The 16,274-nt window shown below is 40.0% G+C and overlaps 3 protein-coding genes and 1 pseudogene across 4 annotated transcripts; 2 read left to right on the top strand and 2 right to left on the bottom strand.

Moving 5' to 3' along the window:
• On the top strand, nt 25-3,012 carry LOC104726379 (annotated as a pseudogene).
• On the bottom strand, nt 3,118-4,648 carry LOC104726378. The gene is made up of 6 exons (XM_010445225.2): nt 4,327-4,648; nt 4,170-4,223; nt 4,003-4,083; nt 3,845-3,914; nt 3,541-3,629; nt 3,118-3,404 (listed from the first exon to the last, which is right to left on the bottom strand). Exons 1-6 carry the CDS (start codon nt 4,489-4,491, stop codon nt 3,270-3,272), a joined length of 594 nt encoding a protein of 197 aa, XP_010443527.1. The 5' UTR covers nt 4,492-4,648; the 3' UTR covers nt 3,118-3,269.
• Nucleotides 4,776-12,054, bottom strand: LOC104735173. Of its 2 annotated transcripts, none has more exons than XM_010445224.2 (25): nt 11,847-12,054; nt 11,567-11,690; nt 11,421-11,483; nt 11,236-11,337; nt 10,970-11,138; nt 10,766-10,864; nt 10,433-10,582; nt 10,314-10,353; nt 10,115-10,172; nt 9,944-10,026; nt 9,613-9,711; nt 9,382-9,467; nt 9,128-9,246; nt 8,854-8,924; nt 8,193-8,298; nt 7,887-8,026; nt 7,578-7,736; nt 7,177-7,280; nt 6,802-6,977; nt 6,114-6,303; nt 5,885-5,984; nt 5,550-5,718; nt 5,348-5,430; nt 5,188-5,264; nt 4,776-5,104 (listed from the first exon to the last, which is right to left on the bottom strand). In XM_010445224.2, the coding sequence occupies exons 1-25, from the start codon at nt 11,913-11,915 to the stop codon at nt 4,933-4,935; spliced, it is 2,808 nt and encodes a 935-aa protein (XP_010443526.1). In that variant the 5' UTR covers nt 11,916-12,054; the 3' UTR covers nt 4,776-4,932. The 2 variants fall into 2 exon arrangements, with proteins under 2 accessions (XP_010443526.1, XP_010443525.1); XM_010445223.2 differs by having other exon boundaries at nt 9,382-9,497; nt 11,847-12,053.
• On the top strand, nt 12,297-14,390 carry LOC104726376 (glucan endo-1,3-beta-glucosidase 6-like). The gene is made up of 2 exons (XM_010445222.1): nt 12,297-12,849; nt 13,114-14,390. Exons 1-2 carry the CDS (start codon nt 12,521-12,523, stop codon nt 14,216-14,218), a joined length of 1,434 nt encoding a protein of 477 aa, XP_010443524.1. The 5' UTR covers nt 12,297-12,520; the 3' UTR covers nt 14,219-14,390.

The raw sequence follows: 16,274 nt of genomic DNA, 5'->3' as shown, positions 1-16,274 counted from the left end.
TAATGTTGCAGAATCGGATCCCAAATAAAAAACCTCACAAAGGCCTTAAAGCCCAATTAGGCCTATTGGGTCTTCACGAATGGGCCTTATTAAGTCAGATGTAAAAGTGAGTGAGAGAGACGAGGGAAACTGAAACTGAAGCAGCTGAGAAGAATGGAGGAAAAAAACAGCGGCGGCGGCGGCGGTGTTAGGCTTCACGTCGGAGGTTTGGGAGAAAGCGTTGGGAGAGATGATCTTCTCAAGATTTTTTCTCCGATGGGTACTGTCGATGCTGTCGAAATCGTTAGGACAAAAGGTCGTTCCTTTGCCTATATCGACTTCTCTCCATCGTCCGACAAATCCCTCAGCAAGCTCTTTTGCACGGTGAGATCAGATTCGATCTCGCTTCCCTTTCTGATTCCATTGCTCTGTTCTCTTGTTCTTCTTATTAACCCTCATTCGATTTTGGCAGTATAATGGATGTGTTTGGAAAGGAGGGAGGTTACATCTGGAGAAAGCTAAAGAGCATTATCTAGCTCGGTTGAAGCGAGAGTGGGAGGAAGCGTCTTCTCCTAAAGATGATAGCACCATTAAAGCTCCTTCTGATTCAGAACCTATCACTCACCTCAACATCTTCTTTCCCAGACTCAGAAAGGTACCAATGCTTCTTTAAAAATTTGACCTTTACATGATATGTGTTCTACTAGTACTAGGAGTTTTAAGAGATTAGGGTTTGTCTGGTGCAGGTGAGAGCTATGCCACTTAGTGGAACTGGAAAACATAAGTATAGCTTTCAGCGTGTTCCATTGACGTCTTCTCTTCCAAAGAGCTTTTGTGATTGTGAAGAGCACTCTAACAACTCTCTCACTCCTCGGGAAACACATCTTCATGACCTGGACGGGCTTAATGTGGGAATAAACGAAGATGAGGTGAATGTTATGAACTCCGTGATGAATAAGCTCTTTCAGAAACACAACATTCCAACTAGTGAGCAGGTCCCTGAAGAAGACAATGAGATTGATGCAGACCAAGATGGCCTCGTCATCAATGTGGTATCTAGTGGGAACGATATGGGGAAAGCAGAGATGGATATGCTGTCTAGGAAACGGGTACGTAAAGCTAATATTTTTCTATTTTAGTTAACCCAATCATGAGTTATCTATTCGACCATATCCCTGATCTGGCTCTTTCTTTGATTGTATAACTCAGAAATCAATTCTCAACGAAACAACACAAAGTGGAGAAGGATATGGTGAAGGAAGAAAAGGGAACCCTAGCAAAAAAGGCAAACAATCAGCCTAGAGGAAAGTGGAAGACTAGAATCTTCACAGACCACACGTGACAAGAAGAAGCCTTCTGAAGTGATACCGGATAAATCATCTGATGAACCGAGCAGAACAACAGGTGTCAAGCCGTCTAGTGACAATATTTCCTGGTCCCAAAAGTCTTCCTGGAAATCACTTATGGCCAATGGGAACAGCAGTGATTTTAGTGTATCTAGCTTCTTGCCAGGTGTTGGCTCCAGTAAAGCAGTACAACCTGCACCACACAACACTGATCTTGCTGGGTTTCCTAGCCGAGAAAATTTGAAGGGGAAGACAAAAAGTAAGCGCCTAACTTCTACAATCATGGCAGCGGATTTACCTGTGTCAGATGACATAAAGAGGGATGATAGTGACACTATAGCAGATGATATAGAGAGGGATGATAGTGATGCTGGGGAAGATGACGCAGCTAGTGACTCTATGCCAGATGACCCAGCTAGTGACTCTTTGGTTGAAAGGGATGATAGTGATGCTATGGAAGATGATGCAGCTAGTGAGTCTATGGCAGATGACACAGCTAGTGACGCTTTGGTTGAGGGGTATGATAGTGATGCTGTGGAAAATGACACAGCTAGTGACTCTATGGTTGAGAAGGATGATAGTGATGCTGTGGAAGATGACGCAGCTAGTGACTCTTTGGTTGAGAGGGATGATAGTGATGCTGTGGAAGATGACGCAGCTAGTGACTCTATGGTTGAGAACGATGATAGTGATGCTGTGGAAAATGACACAGTTAGTGACTCTTTGGTTGAGATGGATGATAGTGATGCTGTGGAAGATGACGCAGCTAGTGACTCTATGGCAGATGACACAGCTAGTGACGCTTTGGTTGAGGGGGATGATGGTGATGCTACTGAATATGAAACAGCTAATGAGTCTATGGCTGATGATCCAGCTAGTGACTCTGTGGCAGATGACACAGCTAGTGACGCTGTAGATTCAGACGACTCAGAATCACTTGCAGATACTGTTGAAGCGGAATTTGTTGCAAACAGCGAGGGCAATAGGAGGAAGAGTAAGTCGAATGCGGGAAAGCATGAAAATGTAGCAGACGATTTGAATTCGGAAAAGGAAAGCTTAGTCGTGAAGGAAGATGTTGTAGAAGAAGAAGAGGCGGATAAAGAACCACTGAAAGCTTGTAACAAGTCAACAGGAGGTTCTTCATGGCTTCAGAAGGCTTCATGGACTCAGCTGGTTAGCGAAAAGAATACGCCTTCATTCAGTATAACTCAACTCTTCCCAGATCTAAGTTCTGATAAGGGCGAAGAAGCTAAAGTGATCAACAATGTAGGACACCAGACTGCAAGTGGAATGAAACAACCAGATTTCACAGGTAGCAGCGGTGGCTTTGTGTCTGCGGGAGTCCCTGTGGATAGTACCCCTGTGAGAAGATTAGATGAGAATCGGCAGCGTCTGAATAGTAAAAACTTGAGTGAAGGAGGCAAGTTGGGTGCGAGGAAGACATTTAAGAGAAAGGTTGGGTCGGGGGAGACATGCACTTTTATGAGAAACTCGACTTCTTTGAAAGAGTGGGCGAAGGCTAAGAAGGCATTGAGTGAGCCGCGGAGAAAGAAAAATAGTGAATGAGTTAGAATGTTAGATTGTAAGACGATCAAAGGCTCTTCAAATTATGTATTCCTCTACAGTTTTTGTGCTTGATACAATACAATTCTTCTTTTCAAAAAAAAATTAAGGTTTTAACGGACACTTTTATAAAAGCACTTATCATTAGATAAAATCTGATACAATAGAATGCTTTTTTCAATACAATAGAATGCTTTTTTCAAAAAAAAAAAAAGGTTTTAACGTACACTTATTAAAAGCACTTTTTGCATTAGATAAAATCTGATTGATGAACTGAACTTTGACAGACAACAAGCATGGGATACAGAAAAAGCGTAAGATGCAACGTTTTACAGAGTTCTTGTTACTAACTGAATTGAAAGAAAAATAAGGAGCCAACCCCTATCTATCTTTGAGTTCCTGTTCGAACTGGCCGAGTTTCAGGCGTATAGGCTCCAAGAACTGCTTCATATCCAACCTAATAAGGTGCTTCAGCTGCTGGGAAAGTTCCTTGTCTTCGCTGAGCTTCACATCTACCTGCTCCATTTGCACAAGGTATATCATCATCATCCAGAGATTCTGACATTCTTCCCAAATCAAATCAAAGTCTATTCATCTTTGCCTAAACTAAAAACAGAACGTTTCTTCTCAAGATTCTCCATAGTAACATTACCTCAAGATCATCAAGCTCGCCGAATGAAAACTCAGGAATCTCAAGGCTCCCCTTCACCTTCTTCATATTCTCTTCAAATGACCACTCTCCTAAGAAAATCGCCATAATAGCAGTTAATATATGCAAACAAGTTGTATTTTACACAAACAAAAGACAGTCCCTCAACATATCAATGACAAAACTCAAATGCACCAAGGTCCTCCTCAACTAAACGACTAGATTTCATGATAATGAAGGCAAAAGGTCTTTAATTTTATCAACACAAAATAAAGTAAAAGATTCTTAGTAGATAGGATAGTCTTACCCTCAACTTTAAGGGAAAGCTCATAAGTATAGCCAACTCTTTTCTTGTTCCGAACTGTGACTAAGAAAGCCTAGCAAAGCAGAGGAAGAAGGAATCATCAAATCGAGAAGACAACACAAATACCAAAACAAAAAAGAAGAAGAAAGAAAGCAACTCACATCTCCAACGCATCTGTTAACATCTATAACCTCAGCTTTGCCAGAAGAGAATTGCAATGAACCCACTGATCCCAACAGCTCCTGCGAGCACGATTTCAAAGCAAATTAGCAAAAGAAAAGCAAATAACAAAAAACAGAGTAAGAGAGAAAGAAAGAAAGAAGAAAACCTTTAAACGATCAGTGGCCCATTTGGTGAGACTTTTCTCCTCCCAAGTGCCAGCCTATGTAGAGTAAACAATGACACAAGAAGAGTTAGATAATNGTAAACACGAGTTTAACTAGATGAAATACGAAAAAAAAAAAAAAAAAAAAGAAGAAGCAAACCCGATTCCAGAGAGAGCCAAGGGACGCAGGAGCAGCAGCATTGAGAGCGACGTCGTTGTTGCTGAGCTTCTGAGGCAGAGGAGGAGGAGCTGCATCTGCTGTGGCTTCTCTCACCCAATACCTATACGATGAGCCTTCTTTCGTCTTCTCCTCCTCTCTCTCCATTACTTTCTTTACTCTCTCTCTCTCTCTCTCTCTCTCTCTCTCTCTTTCTCCCCTCACTCTCCTCTTCTCATCCAATTTAGGGTTCCTCCGATGTCTCCGGAAGTTTCGAGCCTCCGCTCAGATCCTATTTTTATATTATTTTCTTTCAAGTCTTTGTTCGTGTTTCTAAGATTGGCTTTTACATCAAATTGTTGTCTTTAAAGGGCCCACTATTGACCCAAACGCAAACACAGGTTCTCTTTCACTCTTGTCTTATTTATTAATGTCTATCTTCAAGTACGAAATTTGCTAAGTTCTACATCCTTTTGTAATTTGCAGTAACGAATCAGAATACAGATTACAACAAAATTGTTGCTCAGGTGTGAGATACAAAATGAGTGATAAAACTACACTGTTTTCCAGAAAAAAAGTTGTATGGGATTCTTCTTTAGATTTTAGAGATCAGTTGATTTTTGGCTTAGGAGCTCTTGGCTTTAAGACAGCGTAAAGAAGAATGCCAACTATGATAAAGGCTGGAATTGTGGTCATGTCTACTTCTACCTTAACCTTCCTCTCTTTTGTGCAGTGAATTGGGTGCAAGACCCCCACTGTTGCATTCACTTCTCTTACGAATCTGATCAAATGAAAGCCCTGTGTTTATAGCAAATCATTCCTCCTAAAAACTGTAGCAACGGAAAAAAAAAAAGGTGTACTTACGAGTTCGTAGCTTCCTCTAAGGTATATAGAAATCTCATGGCATCACCATATCGTGTTTCTCCCACAACATTCGAAAGCTGTTAACATATAGCAAACACGTCATTTGGCTTTACCCAGTTGCAGAAACCAAGCTAAATGTACAGATGTGTGTGTTACTCACCCGTCTCCACAGGCTAACCACATACTTGTACTTGTTCATCAGCTCACGTTCCCTCGATCGGAATAGCTTGAACGTTTTTTTATCTTGTTTCTGGTCAAGGATATTTACACTAGCATATGAAGACCAGCAGGTAATAAAAGCTCTTCATAGTTCATATTCAAAACCTCAAAACATAATAAATTTAAAGAACTTCCAAGGATACTCGTTCGCTCCAGCCGCAGAAGATGAATCCCTGAATTGACTGCTTGTATCGATTCTTCAAGCGCCGTAATAATATAGCTCCGGGCAATTGTGTCAGATTGAAATAGTGAAAGGCGCCAACCTTGAGAAGTGATGGATAAGGGATTGCAACCTACTGACCATGTCCAGTCCTACGAAACACAATTTTCAAAAGATTGTAAGCCGGACCATCACCTTCTTTATCTGGAGATTATAGTTAATGTTTGTTTGTCCTCGGTTCAAATCATTGCAATAGTTACCAGCAATATGAAAACATAACAATGCTATTTTGTATAATCTGTCAGCATAACTTTATACCTCAATTGCACTTTCATGAGCTACACTGTAGACAAGATGAAGAGGAAGCAATCCAGCTAGATGTTCGGCAACAGAAGCCATGGCTGCTTTCACCGGGCTCCTGTGTTATAAAGATGTAAGAAATAAGGAAAAATTCATTTACTCTAACTCACTCATGACGTGCAAAGCTTAACTAGGCGTGCTATAAAATTTCTGCTAATACAATGCTGCTAACATGTATGTGTTATACCTTAGATCCCATAAAAGTGATCTTCCGTTGCATTGCAAATGGCTCTCCCATGAAGATGCCTCCGACTGAACAACAACGACCATATTTGAAAGTGCCTTGGCTTGATAATGCTTGTCAATCAGGAGCGGATCCCCATTGATGAGCCAAAAGATAGGAATTTCAAGAGTAGACCTGCTGTGGGCATGACCTCCTGAGTTATATACGAGGTTAGACACAGAGTGTCAATGCCAATCACAATGTATCAACATCAACCAATGCATGAGATCCACTAGCAATTAACGCAATCGACAGAGCAGTGGGAAGAGAGCAATTACTCAAATTGTAACAATTCCATACGAAGGCGGTAGTAAATATATCTCTCACAGCTCATGTACAGTAAATAATACAGTATCTCAGATCTCTGCATTTTTCTTACTACTAGGTACTACCCTACGACGAAAACTTGAAGTACATATGCAAAAGGAGAACAGTTGTCAAAATTCTCAACGTAATTGTGATCCATAGTGTCTACATCAATATAGAAAAATGGAACACCAAATCACTTAAAAACTGGTAGCAAATAGTTTCTAGTGTGGCATCAAGGAAAGGCTTCTTTCGTGAATACAAAGGTGCCACAACAAAAGAGATTAATAGTAACAATTTTCAAAAATATCTACTTCACAGAGCGAAATTTCTGTTGTTAGCTAACCTTTAAGGGGAGTGTGATCGTTCAGCCTTTGTAGTTGGTACTGGAGGATTGATGAATCAAGATATGAACGAACAGTCTTCCGGTAAGTTCCATTGACAAGCAATAGAGGGACAGCTGCTGCCCTTCGGGCTACTGAAAAAGCCATAGCCAATGCAGGATCCTCAGAGAGTGTTAACCTATCACAATTGTTATTGACACTTCAATACAGCTCGAAGTTGTATACAGAAATCGGAGGGGGGATAAATCATCTAAGAATAATTAATATGTTTCTCTCTTTTTGGGGCCATGACACTCTACTAATTTTAAGGTCTAACCACATTTTGAGGCTATTGTTTATCAAAGAGGGTCAGAAAGATCAAGCCTTTCAGTGCATACATATGCTGGCTGAACATAGGCTTCTGAGAAGGTAACAACAGCGAAGAAAGCCCATCCATGATGGCATTGAGATCCACCGGCAGCTGTTTGATTTGTCGAACTTTCTACATCAATAAAATTACAGAGTGACTACCTCATTCAAGCATCTATAGTAACTAGATTGAAAAACTGCAGGCAATGTTATTGGTAGGATGAAGTAACTATGCTAGTTAGCAATAATATGTCATTCTCAAACATAAATTACATAATCTTTGAAAAGAAAATGACAAATGTATTCCATAATTTTACGTTTTATTCATCTCATGACATGTTTTTATTCCTGAGACTTTAGAATATGAGATTAACTGAAGTTGTCACCAAAATATGCTTGGCAAATCCTAGACCATTTGATATGAACATACCTCTTGGGTGATGAAGACAAGCTGAAAAGAGATTTTCTCATAATGATGAAATGCACCATCAGCAACTGAGGGTGATATTATATGTCTCATAGATCCCCAGAGAGTAGCACCTAAATGTGCAAGGAAAGAATCGCGTGCAACTGTGTAACTTTGGAACTCCTGTGCAATCGAGATCACAGATGCAATGTGTCAAATTTTCATATATAGAACTGAAGCATTGTGATTCTAATCGCCTTGCTGAAAGAATTCTCAAACCAGCAAGGGAGATAGCAACGGAAGAAAAAAACTAGCGTGGGACCACGAAAATACCTCATGTTCATCGCTAAACAAATTCCAGCTCTCCATTCGTTTTAGTGCATCCATGGCTTTTCTCTTGTGAGTCTCATCATATTCCTCTCCGTCAAATGACTGGAGCTCAGTTTTTAAATCCCGCATTCTTTCATCAAGTTCTTGGACACGTAAAAAGAGGAAAAAATGAGGAAAACACACACAAAATACTGAAACAATTACTCAAGAAAATAATGTGGGAGCTGTGCAGAATCCTTCTTTGAAACCAAGGGGGTGCATGAATATACGAAGAGGGTAAATGAAAATAAAGCAGCGTTAAGGAAGCACCTTCACAAAGAGCAAGTTTCACTTTCCTTCCCTTGCAGTGCTTGAAAGCAAATAGTTCATATACATCAATTTCAGCTAGAAGAATGTCAACAGCCTGATGGTCATTCTGAGACGAGAAAAAGAAAAAAAACGCAATACTGAGTCTTGGGCCAAAGCAGTTCAAACATGGCAAATGGAAACATAACTCAGAGACATTGCATACTGTGGACCTGAACACACTTGCTTTTATGCACATGCGTCAGCCTCAAAGAAATACAGCTCTAAGGATCCAAATTCTTAATTTACAAGTGATACGTTCACCTTTATAGTACATGAAACAAATAATAGAGAAACTAGTTCGTGGAGCTTTGTCTGAGATGATTCCTTAATTTCTAGAACCCATGACTCCTATACCCAAACTCTCTCTCTCACTCTTCTTTTCACAACACCTTAATTTAAGTTTTTTCTCTGATCTTATCACTATGATAAGTCTACACACCACCACAGAGGTAAACTTAATGTTTTCCGCCTCTTAAAAGTACCAGAAATTTGGTTATTCAACTTGTTAGTCCTATTCTTGTTTGTACTGGAGTACAACAATGCCCACGATAATTCAGGTACTTCCAAAACAAAGGTCCTATAAAGAACTGAATGGCTGCTTATTTCACCAATTAAAACTCACCTCTCCAAACACAGAAAATTTATCCTGAATTGCAGCTTGCAGTTTATCTTCTGCTTCATCTTCAGATATTTCTAGCAGAAAATAAAATCATGGACACAAGATTAACAGAAATTCAGGAAACGTTTTTTCCACATGGAAAAAGGCCAAAAAAATGACACAGATGTTCATAGATTAAGAGAACTGTATTTCACATTGGACATGATAAGCCTAGGCAAATGGTCAGGATGTTAACAACTTCAAAGCCATTTTGCAGAAGGTTTATTGCGAATAATACCTGCAACAGCACCAATAGTCTTTCCCACATTTGGCAAACTAAGTTCGGTTCGCACTCCTTCCCCACCAACCGAAGGTCCCCATGAAAAAGGACCAGCAGTTAAGTCGATGAATGCCCACCTGAGAGTAAACACACACAAAATCATGAAATATACAGCTTTAACAATTTATTGGCATGCTTAAGATCCGCTCTAAGCCAGAATGACAAGGTTAAATAAATGTACACACATGCATTGAGAGCTTCAGAAAAGCAACCTGCCCTTTCCGATCCAGATATCAGTCAGACATTCTGAGTTAAGATTGCTAAAGTCTCCAGCTCTTAAATCCTTTTCTAGAAACACCTTCATATCATCATTTTTCCCTTTAAGCAACTTGAAATTTCCATTGAGAAAGATCCAAAAGTAAGCACATGTAAGGACATCCATGTTAAACAAAAAAGATTCTGGGACACGAAAGCATTAGGCCAGAGTAAAAGAAGACTGGTACCTGCAAAACCTTACTCTGAATGAGTTCGGCTGCATCTTTACCATGAGATAGCTGTTCCAACTTATTAAGAGCATCCTGCCATGCATTGTACCACTCGGACTGAAAGCAAGACAACAATCAACAAGTAAAACACGACATAACGAAACACCAGATACTCGCAGCACAAAGGAATCTGATTCTCGCATATGAGTATAGCCATTGCAACAACCCCACAAGACTAACTATTGTCAAAATAAACATCTTCCACATCTTACAAGCATTAAGGCTAATCAATGGAATACTAAAACTTGAGGGTAAGGGTGGGAGGCAGGGTGCAGCTAAAATAACTAACCGTATCAGTCTCCTCAGCATTTGTCCAGGAAAATTTCAGCATTGGATGTCTTTCGTATAATGGCTTCCTCACCATATCAAATGCTACAACATACTCGCACCAGGTTGCAAATAAGAAAACTGGAATGTACATCATCAATGGAGAAATATCGTTGTTATTGCCTTTCTATACCTAATATATTTTCTGACGGCTTCCCAGACTGAACAAGTTTTTTAACACTGTCCTTGTTCTGCGAAAAATAAAGAGAGTAAGGAACTAACAGCGAAAATAACCAAGAGATCACTTTAAACGATATTCTTCCTTTCTTTGTGTTTGTTTATAATGCAATTGCTTTTGAAACATGAAACGAATCTGAGGGATCGAGACTTACCTCTTTTAGATAAGATATCTCTGAGTCTGAGAACCCTCTCCTGCAAAAATCCTTTTATAAGTCTAGTATATTTTTATCCGTATTATAATGATATGATAATGTAAACAGCAGGTCCTCACCGGTATCCATATTTGGATTTTTTAATATCATGTTTGGGATTCAAAATAAATACGTTGTATGCATCCTCGAGATGAAAATATTCCACAAGGCTAGTGAAAATGTATTCCATCATCTCAACATCCACTTGCCATAGAGCACTTTCCTCATCCCTGTTACCATAAAAGGAGAGCGTATAGCATAGAAAAGACTCAGAAAATGATAATCAGGACCACCACTTAAAAAAGTACTGCAAGCAGCAATCATGAAGGGACGTAAAGATGCCAGAACACAGTGACTTCCATACGACATAGGCTGAAGCAAAAAAACCCTTTGAAATGGATTACCACTATTACCTATTGGGAGACACGTCATCTTTACGTGCTAAAACATTGATGGCGCGTTCAATCACTGATGTCACCTTTTCTCCCATTTGTATTGCATGAACAGAAAAGCTGACAAAAAAAAAGAAACAAAGGTCCAGCAAAAAATCTATGTAAAAACACACCAACATTACGAATGAACCACCAGTAAAAAGGTTGCAAAAAAGATGACTGTACTTGTAGTTAACGCGACTGATGATAGGAAGATGGTGTTTCACCTCCTTTTCAATGTTAGTTTTGTATAACGGGTTGAGAACTTCTTTGATTTGTGGAACTCGTGTATGCTCAAACATGTGATCAAATTTATTGAACCAACGCTCAAGTTCCTCGGGACGGAGTTTAAAGTCTGCAAGAAGTGTGAAAAACCAAAATTATGGACAAAAGAGAAAAATCAAGTGATGGTTCCAATTCAAAGGAAAACAAAATAGGCAGAAGCTATTCACCTTGGTTTCCTTTTCCTTCAAACCCAATGAAGATAAAATTAACTGGCACGGGAAGATAGACAGAATCGACTTCCATAAGGTCTAGGTAACTCGCAATATTTCCTGAAAAATGCAACTCAAAATTTGGAACTTAGCATGTCCATAAGCATTTCACAGGAACTGAACTGAATTAAAAGGCAATTTACCTGACTTGGTGTAATTCAGGACACCAGAATTGGGATGCACCGAGGACTCCAAATCATCAAAATCTGATAACAGCGTTAAGTAAAATAGTGATGAAAAAGAACGAACACAGAGGAATTCCAAAAGCAAGAGAGGAGAGAGAAGATACCAGAACGAAAGACAGACTCGCTCCAAAATCTGCTTTTGTCCCTAAGATTGAACAAAGAAAACACAGAAGACTTTGCCGTATTGCGTTTTCCATGTGGAGCTCCATATGATAGAGATGGTATTAACTAACAACAACCACGAAAATCAAATCAAACAAATCACGCAATTTTCAATTGAGAAAGAGAAAAAAGGTAATTTTGAAAAACCCTAAGCATTAACAAGATAACCATCGCAACTCGTAAAATTTGATTTTGATCATCTTACGACGGATCGAATCGTACCAATAGAGCAACACAAATGGTGAAAACGAGCTTGGAAACGGATCTGTTCACATCCCCGAATCTACGCATCGTCTTCTCCTAGTAAACGGTAAATCGTAGTAGGGTTTTTGCTTTTTCCTCCCGCAAAAATCCTTCCACTGGCCACTGTCTTCTCCACGGATTTTTTTTTGTTTTTCTCTCCTTCGATTTGCCAAAATATTATTATTTCACCTCTAAACTAATAATTAAAAAATACAAATAAAAAAGGCTTTAGCTATCAACTCTTGAGTCAAAATATTTTTTTCTAAGAAAATCGAAAATAGGTGACCAAAAAAACGAAGGACCATTATAATAAATCGATAACCAGTAAACCAATTAATTATTTCTAAGGCCCATAAGATATGGGCCTGAAATACAAAGCCCACATTATCGGCAAATGACTTTATGAGAGAGCACCAAACCAAAACTCCAAAACTCGAGAGGCATCGTTTGACGCGATGCTTACGTGTCATTTTGTCGTTATGGGTTGCCAAAAGCAGAGCTCACTCGCTCGTGCGTGGTCGCTTTAATACCCAGTGGTCTGCAAGAAACAGTACAGCTAAGCTCACAGCTCAAAAGCTCAAACTCCAAGCTCAGTGTGTGGTCTTGTATCGCTTTTCAGTGAAGAGAAGGGTCAGATCGGGCGAGCCAGAGATATGGGTTGGGCTTCGTTGTTACTATTTTTGTCGGTGGCGGTGTTATGTCAGAGAGCAAGTTCAATTGGAGCTAACTGGGGCACACAGGCGTCGCACCCTCTTCCACCGGACATAGTTGTGCGGATGCTAAGAGAGAATGGTATTCAGAAAGTGAAACTCTTTGACGCAGAATACGACACTCTCAGAGCTTTGGGCAAATCCGGTATAGAGGTTATGGTCGGTATTCCCAATGAGATGCTTGCTTCTCTCGCCTCTAGCCTCAAAGCCGCTGAGAAATGGGTTGCTAAAAATGTCTCAGTTCACATCTCCACCGATAAAGTTAACATCAGGTCCTTTAATTTCTTTCCCTTTTTAGTTTCTTTAATCAAAGTTTCCCTTTTTTTTAGGGTTTCACATTTTCACACTGTACAAAGTTAGAGAATTTATAATCAGTTACTTTGACTTTGAGTTTTGGATTCTCCTAGACAGTTAGTAGGTTGTGTACCCTTGTCTGAAATTACGGGTTACTGTCTTTTTTCTACCAGACCAAATTAATCTCACTAAAGTAGGTGTTGAATTGATGTTGTGATTTTGGTTGTTGTACTTGTATACAGATATGTGGCTGTGGGTAATGAACCTTTCTTGTCGACTTATAACGGGAGCTATCTGAGTACTACTTTCCCTGCGTTGAGGAACATCCAAATTGCAATTATAAAAGCTGGTCTGCAGAACCAAGTGAAGGTCACATGTCCCTTGAACGCTGATGTCTATGAAAGCTCCACCACTTTCCCTTCTGGAGGTGATTTCAGAGCTAATATTCGTGATCTCATGATCACTATAGTCAAGTTCTTGAGCGAAAATGGAGGCCCTTTTACTGTTAACATCTATCCCTTCATCAGTCTTTACAATGACGCCAACTTCCCAGTGGATTACGCTTTCTTTGATGGAAACTCACAGCCGGTGAGTGATGGTGGGACTTACTATTACAACATGTTTGATGCAAATTATGACACTCTAGTGCATGCTCTGGAGAAGAATGGGTTTGGTAACATGCCTATCATAATTGGGGAGATTGGTTGGCCTACTGATGGAGACAAGAATGCGAACTTGGACTATGCTAGGAAGTTCAACCAAGGCTTCATGGCCCATATCTCAGGTGGGAAAGGGACTCCGAGGAGGCCTGGTCCTATCGATGCATACCTGTTCAGCTTGATAGATGAGGATGCTAAAAGTGTTCAGCCGGGGTACTTTGAGCGACACTGGGGGATATTCACATTTGATGGGTTACCTAAATACGCCTTGAACCTAGGGACAACCAACACAGGAGCTCTGATCCAGGCCAAAGGAGTACGTTACCAACAGAGGAAATGGTGTGTGATGAAGCCAAACGTGAAGCTGGATGATCCACAGGTGGCTCCCAGCGTGAGCTTTGCATGTAGCCGTGGGGACTGCACCAGTCTCGGGATTGGGACGTCCTGTGCGGATCTGGACGGGAAGCAAAATATATCGTATGCATTCAACAGTTACTTTCAGATAAATGACCAGCTTGATACAGCTTGTAAGTTTCCAAACATATCAGAGGTGACCAAGACGGATCCTTCAAGTGGAACCTGCAGATTTCCGATTATGATAGAGCCATATTACGGTGGGGCTTCCCGGGAACACAGGTTCTTCTTTCCACTACTGATGGCTGCTGCCATCGCGCTCTCTATTTTTTGAAGGGTTTGGTCTTGTCAATTTGTAATTCTGTGTGATGGCTTGAACTCTATTATCTTCTTCTTCTTCTTCTTCTTGAATTCTTCTACTTTCTTTTGCCAGACCAAATGATTATTAGAGCAGTTTTCAGAGAACAAACTAACCTTATTATGGTAAGTATTTAGCCGTTTTGATATCCCTATTCTCAAATCTCAATAAATCAGTCAAATGAACATTTAATTTAATTTGGAGTTATGGTCATTGTACGAGCAAAACACCTCAAGGGACTGAAGTAGTCTGAGCCTTGAAGCTCTATTTGTTGCAGACGCTGTCTTTTTATTGTCAGCACTCTTATTGCCTCCCCATCTTCACAGCCTCCATTCCACTATGTGTTCATCGATAAATCTTTAAAGCATTTAATCCTCCAGCATAATGCAACAAGGGCATCACCAAAATTCATACAACTCTGCTAATCCATCTGAAACATATTACCGGAATCCATTACAAAGAGTCCAGAACATGTGATAGGGAAACGTGCTATGCCAATAATTATTACTTTTTCTATTTTATGTTAGGGTTATATTACTTCCTAATTTTTAGGAGATGTCTTTAGTAAAGAGTTAATTATCAAAGAGTTAGGTTTAGAATCTATCGGACGGCCTAGCCATAGTACAAATTTTATCTTGTTGGAGAACTACTTCTCTTGGAGAGCTCTTCCTCCATTTTATCTTTCAGTTTTCTTATTCTCATAATTGAAAGATGATCATAATCCTGTGACGTATTCATTCATTTAATCAGGCTTTAGCCACAAGATTTACATAGTAGTTCCACATAATCTGGGATACTAGAAACAATACGTACGAGGTTATCTAAGTAGTTGTAACAATAATATTCCTATATTCTATCAATAATAATAATAATTATATATCTTAGATTCATCTCTTTCTTCTATTCTCAACTCTCCTGACCTTTGAACTCCATCAATTGGTCCCGACCAGATCCCCTCAAGTTTATTAATTAGAAGCAGTTTGCTCTGCATAATACATGGGAGATTTTAAAAGCATAAAAGATCCAGCAGTTAGGGAAGAGTCAAGTACTACCCGGAAGAAGAGGCACCGTGTCGTTTGGACATCAGAGCTCCACCAGAAGTTTCTCAATGCCATTGAGCAATTGGGCGAACACAGTGAGTTTCACCATAAACATCTTTTCACCTGTCCTTTATGTGTGATGTGTCGTCCACTCTTGTTTCTGCTTTCATCATGTGTGTGGAATCCTCTATTCATTTCTCCTAATGTTTTATGTCTATGGGTCTTCATTACAGAGGCTATTCCCAAGCGAATACTTGGTCTCATGAATGTAGAAGGTCTCACTAGGGAGAACGTAGCCAACCATTTGCACGTACGTACTCGTTATTTCCCATTCTCTCTAGCATTTTCACGTGTTATTTTGACATGTTTCAACTTGATGACGAGATGGTTCGACTTTATTATATATTCTCTCTTGTTTTCCTTGCAGAAGTACAGACTAATCAACTTGAAAATCAAAACCAACGCTCATAAGCTGAACAACGGTCAACTAGATGGACTTATAAATGTCAATGCCACAAGACAACTACCAAGCTCTGCACCCTTATCTGGTTCCCATCTACCTATAAATCTATCGATAAATCTTGAAAAGATGAACCTCTCCAGCTTCATCCAACAGGATCATCACGAGGACTCAAGCAACTCGGCAATTCCATCTGGAACGTATGACAGTAGTACACAGTGACCAAGGGTCAAGAATGTGAATCAGTTTCAACCAACTTCATCTCCACTAAAGCCCCTCTTGTTTCCTAGGAACAAGCAATAATAGTCTGTAAGTTTCCAAACATACCAAAGGTGACAAACACGGATCCTTCTACCGGAAGCTGCATAATTCAGATTAAGACAGAGCCTTACTACGGCAAGTCTGCTCGGCGACACAGGTTCTTCTTCCCACTGCGGCTGGCTGCCGCAATCTTACTCTCTTTTTATTTATGGTTTTTTAGCCAATGCGTAACTCATCTCTGTGATTCTTTTTTCCCCCCCCCCCCCCCCCC

The sequence above is a fragment of the Camelina sativa genome, chromosome 11 (assembly GCF_000633955.1).
Source record: "Camelina sativa cultivar DH55 chromosome 11, Cs, whole genome shotgun sequence".
Classification (NCBI taxonomy): domain Eukaryota; kingdom Viridiplantae; phylum Streptophyta; class Magnoliopsida; order Brassicales; family Brassicaceae; genus Camelina; species Camelina sativa.
Note: the sequence above shows the minus strand (reverse complement) of the source record. Positions and strands in the feature narration are given on the sequence as shown.

Bases quoted from the DNA above. Each gene is read 5' to 3' on its own strand.
- LOC104726378 (XM_010445225.2), bottom strand. From the start codon at position 4,491: ATGGAGAGAGAGGAGGAGAAGACGAAAGAAGGCTCATCGTATAGGTAT. The intron at 4,224-4,326 runs GTTTGCTTCTTC...TACTCTACATAG, and splicing joins TTGGCTCTCTCTGGAATCGG to GCTGGCACTTGGGAGGAGAA. The intron at 4,084-4,169 runs GTTTTCTTCTTT...TCGTGCTCGCAG, and splicing joins GGGCCACTGATCGTTTAAAG to GAGCTGTTGGGATCAGTGGG.
- LOC104735173 (XM_010445223.2), bottom strand. From the start codon at position 11,915: ATGCGTAGATTCGGGGATGTGAACAGATCCGTTTCCAAGCTCGTTTTC. The intron at 9,498-9,612 runs GTACCAGTCTTC...GGAAATTTCAAG, and splicing joins TTCAGAGTAAGGTTTTGCAG to TTGCTTAAAGGGAAAAATGA. The intron at 8,925-9,127 runs GTATTATTCGCA...ATTTTCTGCTAG, and splicing joins GACTATTGGTGCTGTTGCAG to AAATATCTGAAGATGAAGCA.
- LOC104726376 (XM_010445222.1), top strand. From the start codon at position 12,521: ATGGGTTGGGCTTCGTTGTTACTATTTTTGTCGGTGGCGGTGTTATGT. The intron at 12,850-13,113 runs GTCCTTTAATTT...ACTTGTATACAG, and splicing joins ACCGATAAAGTTAACATCAG to ATATGTGGCTGTGGGTAATG.